A 14,798-nucleotide genomic window follows, 5' to 3' on the forward strand; every position below is an offset into this window, starting at 1 on the left:
GTTCATGCTGGGTAATGAGGCAGTGGGGAACATATGTGAGAGCATCAGCCAAGGCTGTAATAAACAGGGAGATACGAGTTACCTTGCAAGTGCTGTGTTCAAACCCAGGATGCAGCTCATACTGACAGGGAGTGACAGAAGGTCCATGTCCAGGTTCATATTCCATAAGCAAGGATCGTCTGCTTGCTCCTTCTGTCCTTCACCTACTTCTGTAACTTCAAATGAGGTAGTTTCGTCGCACCATCCTGACCCTTCAGTGCAGGGAAAAGCAGCACATGGGAAATGATAGGCGGTAAAATGACCTATTTCCCGTCACAAAAGCCACACAGGCTCCCAAAGCAGCCATTGATGATCTGAAGAGAGGCCAGCACCATCTCAGAAGCGCTGACGAGCAGCAGGATGGAGAAGAAGCAGACGTTCCAGGTTACGATGCCCACAGGCTCTAGGCAGGTGCTCCAGAGACTCCAATTATGCAAATAATTTTCAGTTTGTATGGAGATCCTGCACAAGATAGTTGGACAAGGTCATGTGCAATATTACCTTAAACCTAAGCTCTAGCTTTTTTCACTCTCTTTGGCAACAGTAGATCCTGAAACTAGTCCCCCTTCAAAAGTCAGGAATCTCATCTAATCTGCCTGGTCATTTTGGAAGGACATTTTCAGAGTCTCGAAGGTATAATTGCAAACTCCAGTCCTTCCCTGAAGAACTTTGTGTTTAACAAGGACTATTTTCTCCCCAGAGGTCATCATCCATTTCTGTTGAATAGGTGACCAAAGATGTCAGGACATTGCCCGCTGACGTTCTCACAGGCTTTGCTCAGGTTGTGATTTCACTAAGGCGGCAGCTTCCGCTCACATTTCTGCCAGTCTCAGACCTGCCTCGGGCATCTCCCATGCCCTCTTTCTCCATCAGCCTCTCCACTATGCTGATACCACTCACTGGTCCTAGACAGAGTCACCAGAACGACTGGATGAAAAGGCATCATTAAAAATACCTAGAAGTTGAGGACCTCTTATGCTATGTCTGCCACTGAAACAAAACAAGACTCACAGAATGCTTTAGGTTGGCAGGGACCTCTAGAAATTGTCTAGTCCAACCCCCTGCTCCAGCAGGGACACCCAGAGCAGGGGCACAGGGTGGCATCCAGGCGGGATCCAGGTTTTGAAGATCTCCAGAGAAGGAGACTCCACAGCCTCTCTGGGCAGCCTGTGCCAGGGCTCTGTCATGCTAACAATGAAGAAGTTCTTCCTCACATGGAGATGAAACTTCCTGTGTTTCAATTTGTACTCATTGCCCCTTGTTCTGTCACTGGCCACCACTGAGAAGAGTTCACATTATCTAAGTTAGAGAAATATTTCTGTCTATGGAAACAAAACAAAACAAACAAACAGATAGAAACTAGTCTTTCTGTGGGGAAAAGGACACCTGGCTCAGCGGACAAGAGAGAAAAGAGAACGGGTGACTTTCATCTCAAATGGACATTCATCCCAAGCAGCAAGCCCTGACACAAGCCCACCGTTCCCTCTTGCTGTAACCCTGCTTTACTAAACAACAGCATCATTGGGTTTGCCCTGGACAAGGTGGAGATGCTGAGGTCACCGCATCAGGGCGGACTTTATTGCGACAGCAAAATCCCATCTGCGTTACCTGGAGTCAAAAGTCTGGCTGTTGGGGTCCACGAAGGGGTAACCCCAGCGGGGGCCTTGGTTGAGCTCGTGGCCTGAGGTGTTGTACAAGCAGAGGGGCCCGTTGGTCAGGCCAACCCCAGACATGATGAAGGAGGCAGCAGAGCCAAGCAGAGCCAGCATGGACAGCACAATGGAGAGGAACGCCTGCAGGGGAAACACTCGGTAGCACAAGCGGGGCCCAGAGCCAAAGGCATTTCTCAAGGCTACCCAAGAAAGCGAGCGTGCCTGGTGGTGAGCTAGGCAGGTGTGGGTGGACAGAAACCCTAAAAATGAAAACACTTGGCTGAATACTGCTCTATGCCCTTGAGGCAGGAGGCTTTGAAAGCACAGTTGAGGAAAGGGTAAGGCTGTGCATTACCTGTGAAGTCTGCATGAGACCTAAGGATGGAAAATGACCTTTTCTGCCAAACTTCCACCCAAAGGGGCACAAGTAAGCGCTGCACCTGGACAGCTGGGCAGGAGCAGGCACAGGGAGCACGTGGGTCGCCCCATCCCCGCTGCTCTGCCACACTCCAGGCAAACAGACAGTTTAAACAGACAGTCTAAAGCTGCCTGTGGGCATCCGAGGCACAGAGCTGCTCTTCCATCTGCCTTGGACACCTGCTTGCAGCCCTGCCATGCCGGGGCAGGGCACTCCCGTCCTCTCAGCCTCCCATCGCCGTGCCAACGGGCGGCCTCCCTTCCCTTCCCGCCCGGCACGTCCCGGCGGCAGGGCCTTACGTTGCGGCGGGTGCCGCAGTCGGAGCAGCAGGCGCATCGCCATCCCACCGCCGTGATGTGGGTTGCTGCCAGCAGCACCTGCAGACAAGGAAGGAGTGACTGAAAAGAGACAGGACAACCTGGCTCCGGCCTTTCCTCCGCCGTTTTGAAGTTCGAGCCTTGCACCAGCCTCACGCATGGGAGCCGGGGAGTTACTCTTCTCCTTTCACATCTAACTGAAACAACTCAGTGCTGGGGTGTATCTTACTTTGTGCAGAAGGTTTTGGGGGTTAGTGGGGCAAATGAAGCAAAGGCAACCTCATAGCATGCCAGCAGGGCCCACCACCTCCACAAAACCAGGTGTTTCTCTGTGTGGATGTAGAACGGGAGCCCCATCAGCAGGGCTTGGGCAGGAGGCTGTGCAAGGCATTTTGGCTTGAGCCACCAAGAGCTGGTGAGCCCCTAGTTCCGTGGCGCTGGGGCAGCTCGCTAGTGCCGACAGCAGCCAGACGCCTGGGAAGCCACGAGGAAATGGGGCTCCTAACACCTTCCAAGGGGCTGCGTCCGCACCAGCCATCACGGAGAGCACCGGCCTCCAGAGCAGCTGAAGGGCCTCCCCCCAGTAAAACAAGGAGCAAGTGAAAAAGGAACTTGCAAATAGGTGAACACAAGCGCTCAAGAAAGACCAGTTACAGCAACACAATTGCTGTAAATCCGAAGGTAGAAATTTTCCCTTTTTTTCCTGGAGGCTGGATAACCCCAGCCAGTACTTTTTGGGCTTGGGGTGAGATCTCCTCCTCATTTTTGAGGGTCAGGAAATTGAGGCCCAGAATTTTTTTTTTTTTTTTGGTTTTGTTTTGTTTTTTTTTGACCTACCCAGGCAAGGAAACTGGAGGAAAAGGAAGCCAGGTCACAGCACATAAAACGGTAACTGGATTGCAAGCCCTTGGGCTAAAAGCTCTGGAATACACACGCACTCACACAAGGAACGTGTAAACCACTCTACTTACAGTTATTCCTCCTCCCCAGATGCCTGGCATCGCCTTCGCTTCCTTGGTGATGTGCCCATCTGCCAGATACTTCCATGCCCAGCCAGGAAAGAGCAGAAGGACGTTGGCTGCGATGGAGAGCACGCTCAGTGTCAGGAGGCAGGGGCCCACAATTCGAGTGCACTTCCCGACACACATGGTGCCCTGCATGGGGGCAGCGGGGAGAGGAAGAGAGAGGAACCATCACCTGCGCAGCCGTCGCCAGCCGTGCCCCCTCTGCTCGCACGCCTAGCACGCCACCAAGGAGCCCTTTCAACGCATGGTGGTTCTTGGCTGTTTGATCCAAGCCCGCCCCGCTGCAAATGCCGGGAGTTTTTAGTTCCTTGTGGATCCTGAGGATTGCCTCAGGAGGCACCAGTATTGACATCGAAGTCCAGACAGTGCAAAAACGCAGATTCAACTCAATGCATTTCCTTTCGGCTTCTCACCTTTTTCACTCACATCTGCTCCAACACTGAGGAGCTGCTTATTTCCCCTTGGCCCCACATGGTTCATGAGCCTTTTATGAGCACCTTGGGGGCAATAAGCTTCCTAGAAGAGCAAAGAAAAGCAAGGGGAGAGGGAAATTACCTTCTAACACCATCCCCAGGGAAGCTGAGCTAGCAGGAGCCAATCCCCAATATAAACCTATAGACCTTATATGAGAGTCATTTCAAATGGAAATGTCCTTTTCGCATACTGAAATTGCAATGTGTTTGATACAGGACACAATCTCTCATGGTATCAATTAAGTGCAAGGAAGATGTCATCTACACGACTTATGAAGATACCAATGCTCTGCAAGGCACTGTGGTTACCATCAACTCCTATTGAACAGAGTTTTAAGGCTGAGTGATTTCATTGTAGAAGCCTACACTTAGACAAGAAGCACATGCTAACATTTTGATAGAGGAGTGACTTGTTTTAGGACAAAGGTGGACACTGACATCTAACTCTCCCTCTTGAAACCCACACACACAGTCAAACTGAGATGAGGTTAGTGGTTTCTTTGAGTGTTTATGATGGAAAGGAGGAAGGCAGAAAAGGAACTACTCAGATGAAGATCCCAGACCAGACTGTCTCTTGGCTGTCTGTTGAAACTAGTTCAAGTTAATAAAGGTCACTGTGTATCACTGGGCAAGACATTCAGCTCCTCTGCTATTCTATTTTTATTAATTATAATAAGTTATCCATTCACCTAGGTGGTCTTTAGCCAGCTCCACATGATAGATATCTTCATTCCTCTGCAAAATTAGCTAATACACTAAGAGGGTCCATACATAACTTCGGACCACTTTAAACCACCGGCGCTGTCACCTTGATACTGCGTTGAATCCACCTAGCCCCATGCCACTTCATGGAAATGCCAAGGGAAAGGCACAGGGTTAAACTAAAAAGTAAATTCATATGCCACAAGATACCACTTAAAGCAAGGTTGTGTGGAGGGTTTTTCACATTTCTTCTGCCGTGTGCAGGTGACATTTGGTTTTGCCTCAGATTTTGTTGCTTTTATGCCATTCTCTCCTTCTTTGGTGGCTCCTAACGTACTTTGCACAAACTCCAAGAATCTGAGCTTACCCCACAAGTTGGCTAATTTATTTCGGAGTTCCTCTGGATTTAGAGGAACAGGAACTTCATGCTGTTTTCCGCTGTAGGAGCCATCTCAGAAATACTCATGCATGGCTCAAGCAGGATTACTAATGGGGAGGAGATCTTGGGCCACGCACCCAGGCCACACACAGCAGTACTGACCCCGCGGCGCCTGGTATCGCTACCTGCTTCTGTTTGGAGGTTTGGCGTGGGGAGCAGCGGTTCCCTTGGCTGACCTCCTCCATGGGGACGGCAGCAGTGCTCACTGCAGTGGTACACGTCGGTCTGAGGGCACCCTTGCAGGCAGGCCACATTGTTAACAAGTGGGATTCAGCATCTCACCCCAGGCACAGTCTAGAGGTCGCCATTTTAGAGGACCTTCCAGAATAGCTCTTGCTTCTCTAGGGCTCATGGAGCTTCTCCTGTCCTCTGCCAGGACTCTCAACCTCTCTGATACTGCGTCCTTCCCAGGGAACCTTCTCCCTTGCTCCATGGACACAGGTAGCATTGAAATAACCATAGAAATAACCGCTCAGCCCCTCACAGGAACAGTGATGCAGCACAACCGCACGGCTATCTGTACAGCAGGATGTCCACAGGACCTGTCCACAGGCAGCAGGTACCTTTCTGTCTCTTTGACTTGCTGCCCCTCCAGCACTCCCCTTGAACAAGGAGCCCGTTCTGTGTTAGATGATTTCTTCTAGCTGGTCCATCAGAGACAGACAAGGGAGGAGAACTCAAAAGAAAAAGACTCCTTTCCTACCAGCATGCCTCCACAGCTAGTCAAAAACAGAAGGATTTAACCAAACCCAAGAAAATCCACCTTCTGCTTTCCTGGCTTACCTGGGAGGAGGAAGAGGAAGCAGTGCAGGAGGCAGTTGGCTCTGCAGGGCTGGCAGTGTCTCCCCACGGATGGGCTCTGATTGTCCTTGGATAATGTGCAGAGGCATCACCAAGGGGTGGCTATTTATAATGTCCTAGCGTGTGCTCCATGTCTTCCCCTTCCGCTGAGGTCATATGCCTCACATCTCCCACACAGCAGAGACTGGGCAAGGGAGAATGACTGTTCTTTCTGAATAAGGCAGCCTCTGCTATCCGTGTTGCGCCCAATTTCCTTCCCTCAGCAAAAAGGCTCTGAGGGGAAGTGAGTGAGAAAGCAAATGAATGTAGAAGTGCAGCCAGAATGAGCAGAACGTGCTCCCTAATCACAGCATGCCCTGACGGGGGGGAAGTATCAACCAAGTGACTTACAAGAAAACAGGAGCGTTCTCCACTCCTCAATGCCCTGTTCTCACAGCCAGGAGGCTGAACCCTGTTCTCACAGCATGGAGAATGAACCCTAGGTGTCAAAGCACAAACCTCTGACTCCAGAGGAGTCTAGTTGCCCTTGAACAGTGGACCATGAGGTCAATGAGCTGGTGAGGCCAAGCAGAAGAACCAGGTGGGCACTGCTAAGACTCTACTTCCTCACGACAGTTGTGAGTATCCCGTGAAGATCAAGCAGATCGCTTTCCTTTAAGAACTTCCTCCTTGGATGAAGATTGCTCTTCAGTTGGCAAAGAAATTCAGCTAAGGTTTTCCTCAGAGCAGATGTGGTGTTGTCTGAGGGCTCAGCTGCATAACTTCAACCCACTTTCCATGGTTATGGGTTGGTGTGCAGTACAGCAATGTATCGCCACTTGCAGGGACTAATTTTTAAGGAAGATAGTGGTGGATGATACTTCAACACGCTGACACTGGGTGACAGAAGCTGCAGAACACACAGCTATGTTTCATGAAGGACCTCAATCCAAAAGATGACTCTTGTGATTTCAGTTTGCTGGTGCCGTTATCTAAACACCAGCATGTCACCAAGGTCCCAGACACATGACATTTCCTAGGTTCTTTCCATAACTCTTGCTCTTAGGCTGCCCCTCCATCCCAACTGCCTCCTAAAGAGCACAAGATATTGAGTAACATTGGTGTCACAGTCTGGCCTACGGCTTCTTCTCATCTGGAGCAGGGCATGAAGGTCGTCATGTGCCAGCCAAGGGGATGGCTCATGAACTGTTTGCATTGCCAGTTTTGGTATTGGATCCGCGATGATGGAGAGTGGCACCACTCTCAGAAGGTGTAAGCAGGCCAGCATGAGACACACGAGCTAGGAGTGACTGCCACTGCCTGGGAAAACGAGCTAGAGCAAGATTCAGGGGAAAAAAGAGGCTCCAAAAGTCTCCCTACTTGCCCAGCTACACATTAAGTCAGCATTTTCCTAAAACAGAAGAAATAAAATGATCACAGATCACTTACAACTGATACATGTATTTGACTGAGTTCAGTTTTGCAAAATATTATATTTAAGAAAAATCATATATGAAACCCTGTATAAAAACTTAAAACATCCTGTTCCTTACTAGCCAAACCAGACTCTCTAGCGATTCCTACTTTCTCAGATTAAAAGGAGGTACATGATGACACATAAATACTATGAATTTCACTCACCGAACGGCAGCAGGAGGCAGGGCTCTCCTGGTTAACAAGCTGTGTCCACAGAACACCTCTCTCCACACGAGCAGCAAATCTCCACCCGTCCCTTTGCAGATCCTCTCATCTTCTTCTCTTTGGGACTGGTCCCATCGGCTGGTTCCAGCTCTTGCCCTTCATCTTCTTGCAGAGATCCCTGCTTTCCCTGCAGGTGTTCAGACGGGCCCTGTCACACGTATCTCACACATTGCTGGTAACATTTAGAAAGAAGGGTTCTTTCCGCATATTTGTGTTATTGCAAATTAGCTTTCTGACTGCCAAACAGTTGCAGGCAGGTAGGAGGGTTAGGAGCAATGAACCAGGCACACCAGCTTGCTCATGAGGCTTTAAGGAGGACCCAAGAGGCTACTTCCACCAATTATTGCTGTGTTAATCGTTTCTCAACTGTGGGACAGGAAAAGGGACTGGGAGAATGTAACCTCCATGTCCAAGACAGGAGACTAAGACTGGGAAGCCTTTCTCAGAGAAGAGTTTGGAGAAGCTCTGTATTCCTTATGGATTTATCACGAGAACCTCCATCAATCCTGCTCCACTACAGTAGCCGAGCAGGAACTAAAGAGCCACCCCCAATCCTACCTGATGACTTACAACCCAATTTGCTCGCTCAAGTAACACACGAGCAGCATTTACCAATGAATTTCAAAATGGCCTTTATGGTTTTTGAACCAGTTGGGATGGGAATCTCAAGAATATAAAATCGGCTTTGAGTGCACTGTACTGCTCTCTGACAGGAGAAACCGTTGAGTTGCACACATGGGCACACAGCGAACAAGTGATGCTGGAAAAATACCATGGAAGGAGCATTAGGCAGACAGTATGATAGTTCCTCTGACAGAAAAGATTACCAGCATGTAAATCCCCCTTCCGTTCTTAAATGAGGTGGACTGCTAAAAAAGTAGACAATAGTAAAAGCAAAACATTTTCCCAGTGTTGGACAGCTGACAATGGAGAATAATATAATTTCTCTATTCTCTTTCTTTTTTTTTTTTAATATAGAAAAGAGCGGAAGCATTTTTCATTCCACTAGAAACAAGTGTGTTGCAATTTTGTCTTGTGCCTTTCTACGTCACAATTCTCTGAGCTTCTTACATTGCCAACATATGATCTGTCAATCATTTCCCACAGAAAAACACCCTATTTAGCATGAAGCATTGGAATGAACTTTTTCCCCAGGACTGCTGACCTTACACTTACGCCTACTCTAGCCCAGCTCCGTAATGATAGAAAAGGGCTAATTTTAGCCCAGCATTGGAGGGCAGCATAACTTTCTGAGTCATGCTAGCAGTTGCATGTCCTCCTTTGGCAAGAGGACTTCATTATGGACCTGTCAGTGGGGCAGTTACAGTCAAAACAGCTTGTGAACGAATCACTGGGCCAGGGTTGACCGATGTGTTGCCGCATGGAGTGACTGACTTGGCCAAACACTCCTCCTAATTCTCTGCCAGCAGATCGACGTTCACCCAGCAAGGGAAAAGATGCTGACTCCCTGCGCATACGGTAACAGTTTCTGTTGCTTCATCCCAACGCACCGTGCTTCTCCAACCCACGTTTTGTACCTCAGAATGGACCTTTCTTAAGGTCAGTGAATCTTTTCTGTCTGCTTTCTCTTAGCCCCTTTCTTTGGCACTCTGCGTCTACAAATTCCTCTGGGGTTCTGGGGGATTAGTTTTTGGGGGCTGTTAAATAAACAAAATATGGGGTGGCTTTCTTGGCTAGAAACATACTCTTCAAGGCAAGTGCCACCTTCCTGCCATCCAGAAGATGCTCAGCATGATTGAAAGGTCTGTCACACTGGTCTTGGATAGCATTGGCAAGGCCATCTCTACCACAATCCACTAGCTAGGATGTTTCCAGGCACAGGGGAGGACACATTCCCTAGAGGTTGTCCTTGTAGACAAACACCGTGCAGAGTTCGTGGCTAGAAGTCATATTTAGGAAATACCAACATTGCACTGCTAAGGAATTTGGCATTTGCTTTTACTTTTTTTTACAAATTTCCTCTAAAAAAAGCCTTACTTCAGATGAGATAAACCAACCCAGTCAGAAGCTGGAATCTCCATGGGGGGAGGAAAGGGAAGAGAGGCAGCTATGTTATTTTGCAGTAGTTCCTTGGCCTACAGATTGTGATGAAATGGCCAGTATTTCTGACTCAGCCAGAATGAGAAATCCCTTTTTTCTAAGCCGTATTGGAAACAATTTGAAATCCGGTTGAAATCAGACATGAGAGGTGGGCAAATGAGTCTCCCTTCCTCAGGGAGACTGGAGGGGCACAAAGGTGGAAACGAAGGACACATGGAGAAACTCACTTGCAAGACACCACTGCAAAGCTGGCTGCAGAACCAGCTATTTTTTCCAAGGTGCAACTGGAAAGACCTCTCCTTTAAAACCATCGGCTTTAGATCCACCACACAATGCCAAGCATCAAAGCCCAAAGCACTTCTCACAGCTACAGCTTGGAAGCAAGTTATGAGCACTGCTTGACAGTTTCATTTAGCTGCCCTAGTCTACACTTTGCAGATGTCAGACAGGAAAGAATGAGGCAATATAACTTCCACAGTGAGCTACTTGCTGCCCTCGTTCAGGTCAAGAACACAAGGACAACTCGAGATCACAGTCTGAAGCTTTTTCCTCCCCAGTAGTTAATAACTTCACTGTACCTGTTGGATGCTTGTCCGGAAGGGAGGACGTCCCCAGCATAGGGATGAGGTAGAGTGTTTGGTAACCACCAGATAAGGAAACGCTGGAAGATTTGGATCCCTCCTGTCTTCTCCAGTAAGTTTTATTTTAGATAAAACCAAAATAAAGAAATAAATAAAACAAAACAAAAAAGCAAAAAATAACCAAACGAAAAGGAGGAAGCCATAATCATGACTTCCAAGAAGGCTGGTGTCACTTCTTGTGAGGCAGTTATAAGATGTCTCACGGAACCCAAAAGAGAATTACAAAGGCTCAAGGCACCACCTTAACCGTAAGGAGCCCATGAGGACGTTGAGGCTTCGGAATAGAACACGTGCTGTATTCTCTGTTCTTCCCTGAGGAGGGAAAGGCAACAGGAACAGCCCGACTCCTATTCAGTTTCCTCAATATAATAGTACTTACTATTCCAGAGGCTCAGTAGAAGGTACCACACCAAGAGCTATTCTGTCAAGGGAAGACTTAGAGCACTAGCAAAGGAAAAATAGACACACCTAATTGGTAATTTCACTAAAAATTCAGATTCACAAAAACAGGCAACTCAGTATTGATTTTCCTTCCTTCTGCCCCATAAACTTGAGCGAAAACTTAAAAACCCTCCACCTAATACAGGGACACAGACTCCCATTAGAAACAAATAAACAAAAACCCCAAAATGCAAAAGGAAAACAAGAGAGGAAGAAAACTACTGAAAACAGTTTGCTTTATTTCCAGGATCAAATATTACAATAGGACATTTACATATATTTATAAAAAAAAACAAAAACAAACAAACAAACAAACAGAAAAACCCAAAAACCGCAGCAGTTGTGTATATAGATCAGAGGTTTCCTTGAGTTTGGTCCCTCCCAGCACAGGGAGCTGAAAGTTAATTCTCTCCCTCCTCCCACATGTTGCATCTTTGAAGGAAAAAAAAAAGCCACTACTGTAAAAATTGATGGGCAAAGTCATAATTCAGAATCTGTAAATTCACTAAACAGAGAAAATGGATTCATTTAAAAATATATATATATATTCTATAATCTGGTGTCTCCAATTAGGCACCATACTGTGAGTTGAGTTTTCCCCCATTTTGTTCGCATAAAGCTGTTCTATAAAATAGCACCTCACCCCTTTCTCCATGTATTTTTACTATCCATCCTTCTATAGCTTAAAGTTTCAGCACCATTGAACAAGCCGTTACAGAACTGCAGACACTCACAGTAGCTCCTGACAGTGACCAAATCCAAACTTCCGCAAACACTGGTCATCTAGTGACGTAAAAAAACAGGTTTACTGAGGCAACTCGAGGCACTGATGTTAAGTGCCACATTGCCTGATTAAAAATATATATGTTTATAGTTTTTTATATATATATGGCTATGTTTATTGGGGGTGGACAGACATGGATCATCTCAGGGCCGGGAAGAGGCTGGAATACAGCTCATCCCGTACAACACCATAGAGCACGTGCCCATTGAGCTCAGGTGCAGGAGCGAAGAGCAGACTCCAACCAAACTACAGCAGGACCTTGAACTCGGAGAAAGGCTTTACAGGATGATCCACACGGAGCAGGAAGGAGGAGCATGCAGAGGCCTCAAAGCCAGGGAACGAGAAATGCTCAGTCAACCCAAACTACGGGGAATTCCTGACAATATAAATGGCTGATACAAGGTTTGAAACATGCCTTGGTATTTCTCTCTATTTTACCTTTTTAAAAGGTAAGAGGTAAAAAATTATTTCCGTTTAGCAGAAATAATTTCTGCAAAACATGAGGAGGAGAGGGGGGTGCATCCCATCTCCACGTCACTTAGATTCTGCATGTCACCTACCAAAATTGCATCCCTCCATACAGGGCTACCTATGTATTACCAACTTGATTGGGATTAAACCAGAATTTATTACTCACTTGAATGGAATTAAATCAGAATAAATCAGTGAAAGGTTTCTAAAAGTTATTTAAAGTGGAAAAAAAAGAAAAGCTCATTATTTAAGATGAAGGGGCAAAATAATGACCCTATCCCTTAGAATTTCTTCTTTAATGAAAACGAGGATTTACAACGCTGTCATGCAATCATAAACACACCCCTTTGGCATTTCAACGGCACCTTATCTGATTTATGAAGACAACATAGTTCAGTATATTAGGGTCTGAAGGGTAAAAACTGCAAACCTACGTTCAAAGCCCACAGAAAATAATGCAATTACCCTCAGAAACCCAACCTGCTGTAAGGTTAAAGTTGGTCAACCAGCTTGACCTAGAGCATGTTATTTACCAGGAGAGCTGAGACCCTTCCCTGGGTCTATGAGGGAGGAATCCAGCAACAGAGGCGTCAGCAGCTCCACTGAATCTCCGGCAGCTCTCGTGACACAGCATGCAAAGCAAGGTGGAAAAACACTCCCAAGAAGGTGCAAAACCCAGACTTTGAGGGGCTACTTGATTTATACTTCGAACAACACCTACGTTTGCAATGAGGAGCTCAATGTGTTTTCTTCTCCCAACGTTTTCCATCTAGCCTTTACTTCATCTTTAATATTTGGAAGCAATGTCGACAAAGCCTCTTTTTAAAGAGACTTTTCAAATAACCTGAATGAGCTTATTTATGCTGTTAGTATTGAAAAGAGCTGCACACCCAACCCGCTTGATGTTCTCTGCCACATCCTTAGGGAAGGGGCTTCAACACGGATGAAAATCTGAAGAGGTCAGTGATGTTTCTTAATAGTCTTCAGCCTCCACAAGGGAGCTGACCAATGCATGTGCTGTGGCACTGGTTTTACTGCGGCTATGGGAAGAGGGGAGAGGAACCAAGGGGGAGAAGAGTCCACATGCAGGGTCACTTCCCCCTTTACAACTTCTCCCTGCCTCCCAGTCACAAAGCAAAGCAAGGAAACGGGAAAAAAGTACATTGGTGAGGCAGAACAAAATCCAAGATCAGCATATCCTAGGCAAAGAAATACCCCAAATTGCTGGGAAATGACAAAAATAGTTTCCATTTTATCCCCAGACACACACACACAAAAAAATCATCTTCAGGTTAGATCTTGCATTTCACATCCTTATTTCCCTCTGTCTGTAAAAAGATACGTTCTCCACATAAAACCTCAAGAAATGAGGTTTTTCCTCAAAACAAAAATGAGAGCGCAAGTTCTCCTCGCTCCACTATACTAGTGGCCAAACACACTTGCCATGTTGAGGCATATTTTGGTGGATTAATAAACAACTGGCTGCAGTGCTTCAACATCCAATGATTACCTGCTTCTGCAAGAGGTGAACGAGCTGCTCTCACATAAAATAGCACTGAAAAGCTACCCCCAAGGCTCCCAGTTTTGCATCTGATCACAAGGTGGCCTGTGTGAGATGACAGCTTTTGGCAGCTGCCTCGCAGCTTTAGTATTTTTAGCTCTTGGGAAAAATAAAAAAGGGTTTCAGAAACTCTTTCAGGGATGCATTTGGGCTATCTCTGAAATGGCCACCACAGAAGGATCTCTTTGTAGCCCAAAAGCAGTGTTGGATTTCACAATCCTAGCCGAGCAGGAAGCTGCTGTCATGTTTTGCTTTTGCAACCCCGTATCTTGCAGCGGAACAGATTTCACGTTGAAGGGAAATGAATTGATACAATTTTCTGATTCCATGTAAAAGGAGCAGAGGACATTTGTGAGCAAACACCACCATCTGGACCGTCACGTGTACTCCATCATTTCTTACATTTCAAGACTTCAAAACATGCAGGCAAGTATGAAATTTAAGGCAAAATATTCAGAAAAACATTACCCTATAATAAGTTTCCGATCACTAAGTCTTTTCCTTTAGCCAATACTATTACCTGACAATGTCATGTCCCGAAGTGAGGGCTCTCCAACGCTCTGCATGGAGCTCCCTAGCAGGGAGAGTCCACTGCTTCTTGATGTAACATACACCTTCTCCCTGTTTGTCTAGGGAAAAGTTACCTTTACACTGCTTTTTTCTTCACTAGTGAAGGGCATGCCTGCCGAGCTCTCAATTGCAAATAAACGCTCTGCTTCAACATTAGTCTTGAGGATGGCTGTGTCAAAAATGGAATAAGAAGCACGTGAGAGTTCGCCCTGACTACAAAACCTTTCATAACACCCTGCTTCCTTCTGCAGTCCAACAAGGCTCCATGTATGATTTTAAATACCCAAGGGAACCTTCCTGCCCTAGCGCCGAGCTCCAAAGCCCCTGCAAGGCTCGTTGACTCTGGGGGAAAAAAAAAAATGTACAAACAAAAAAGCCAACTAACCGTCAGCTTTATGATGGGTGTTTCCTGGAGACTCTCTGGCCTTTAAGCATCCTGCCACCTTCCATGCGTAAAACCCTGAAAGTCAACATGAGGAGTCTTGTAGGGTGTGGGGGAGAGAAACCTTCACCTACTCTTATAAAACGAGGTAATTCTCCTAAAATAGCAGAGAAGCTGCTATCCCTCTGGGCCAAGCAGTTAATCCTCTTTTGAGTATGCCTGTTTTTTTTTTTTTTTTTTTTTGAACACGTTCACCAGCAGTATTTAAAACAGGAAGAAAATAGGCAGGGGTTACAGAAGCCTTTAAACAAGATGGGAGCAGAGCAGCTGAACACAGCTCA

The 14,798-nt window shown here is 46.7% G+C and overlaps 1 protein-coding gene across 1 annotated transcript; it reads right to left on the reverse strand.

Annotated features, from left to right (window-relative positions):
• Positions 1 to 302: 302 nt before the first annotated feature.
• TM4SF19 (transmembrane 4 L six family member 19) lies at positions 303 to 3,582 on the reverse strand. The gene is made up of 4 exons (XM_088530201.1): positions 3,398 to 3,582; positions 2,409 to 2,486; positions 1,648 to 1,832; positions 303 to 501 (listed from the first exon to the last, which is right to left on the reverse strand). The coding sequence occupies exons 1-4, from the start codon at positions 3,572 to 3,574 to the stop codon at positions 303 to 305; spliced, it is 639 nt and encodes a 212-aa protein (XP_088386327.1). The 5' UTR covers positions 3,575 to 3,582.
• Between the last annotated feature and the right edge of the window lie 11,216 nt (positions 3,583 to 14,798).

Source organism: Tinamus guttatus, unplaced genomic scaffold (genome assembly GCF_059628265.1).
Source record: "Tinamus guttatus ecotype Peru unplaced genomic scaffold, ASM5962826v1 Tinamus_guttatus_pri_ptg000364l, whole genome shotgun sequence".
Taxonomy (NCBI): Eukaryota; Metazoa; Chordata; class Aves; order Tinamiformes; family Tinamidae; genus Tinamus; species Tinamus guttatus.

Coding starts and splice junctions, on each gene's coding strand:
- TM4SF19 (XM_088530201.1), bottom strand. CDS start 3,574: ATGTGTGTCGGGAAGTGCACTCGAATTGTGGGCCCCTGCCTCCTGACA. Junction 1,833..2,408: donor ACTGCGGCACCCGCCGCAAC/GTAAGGCCCTGC, acceptor TTTCCCCTGCAG/GCGTTCCTCTCCATTGTGCT. Junction 502..1,647: donor AGCCAGACTTTTGACTCCAG/GTAACGCAGATG, acceptor TATCTTGTGCAG/GATCTCCATACAAACTGAAA.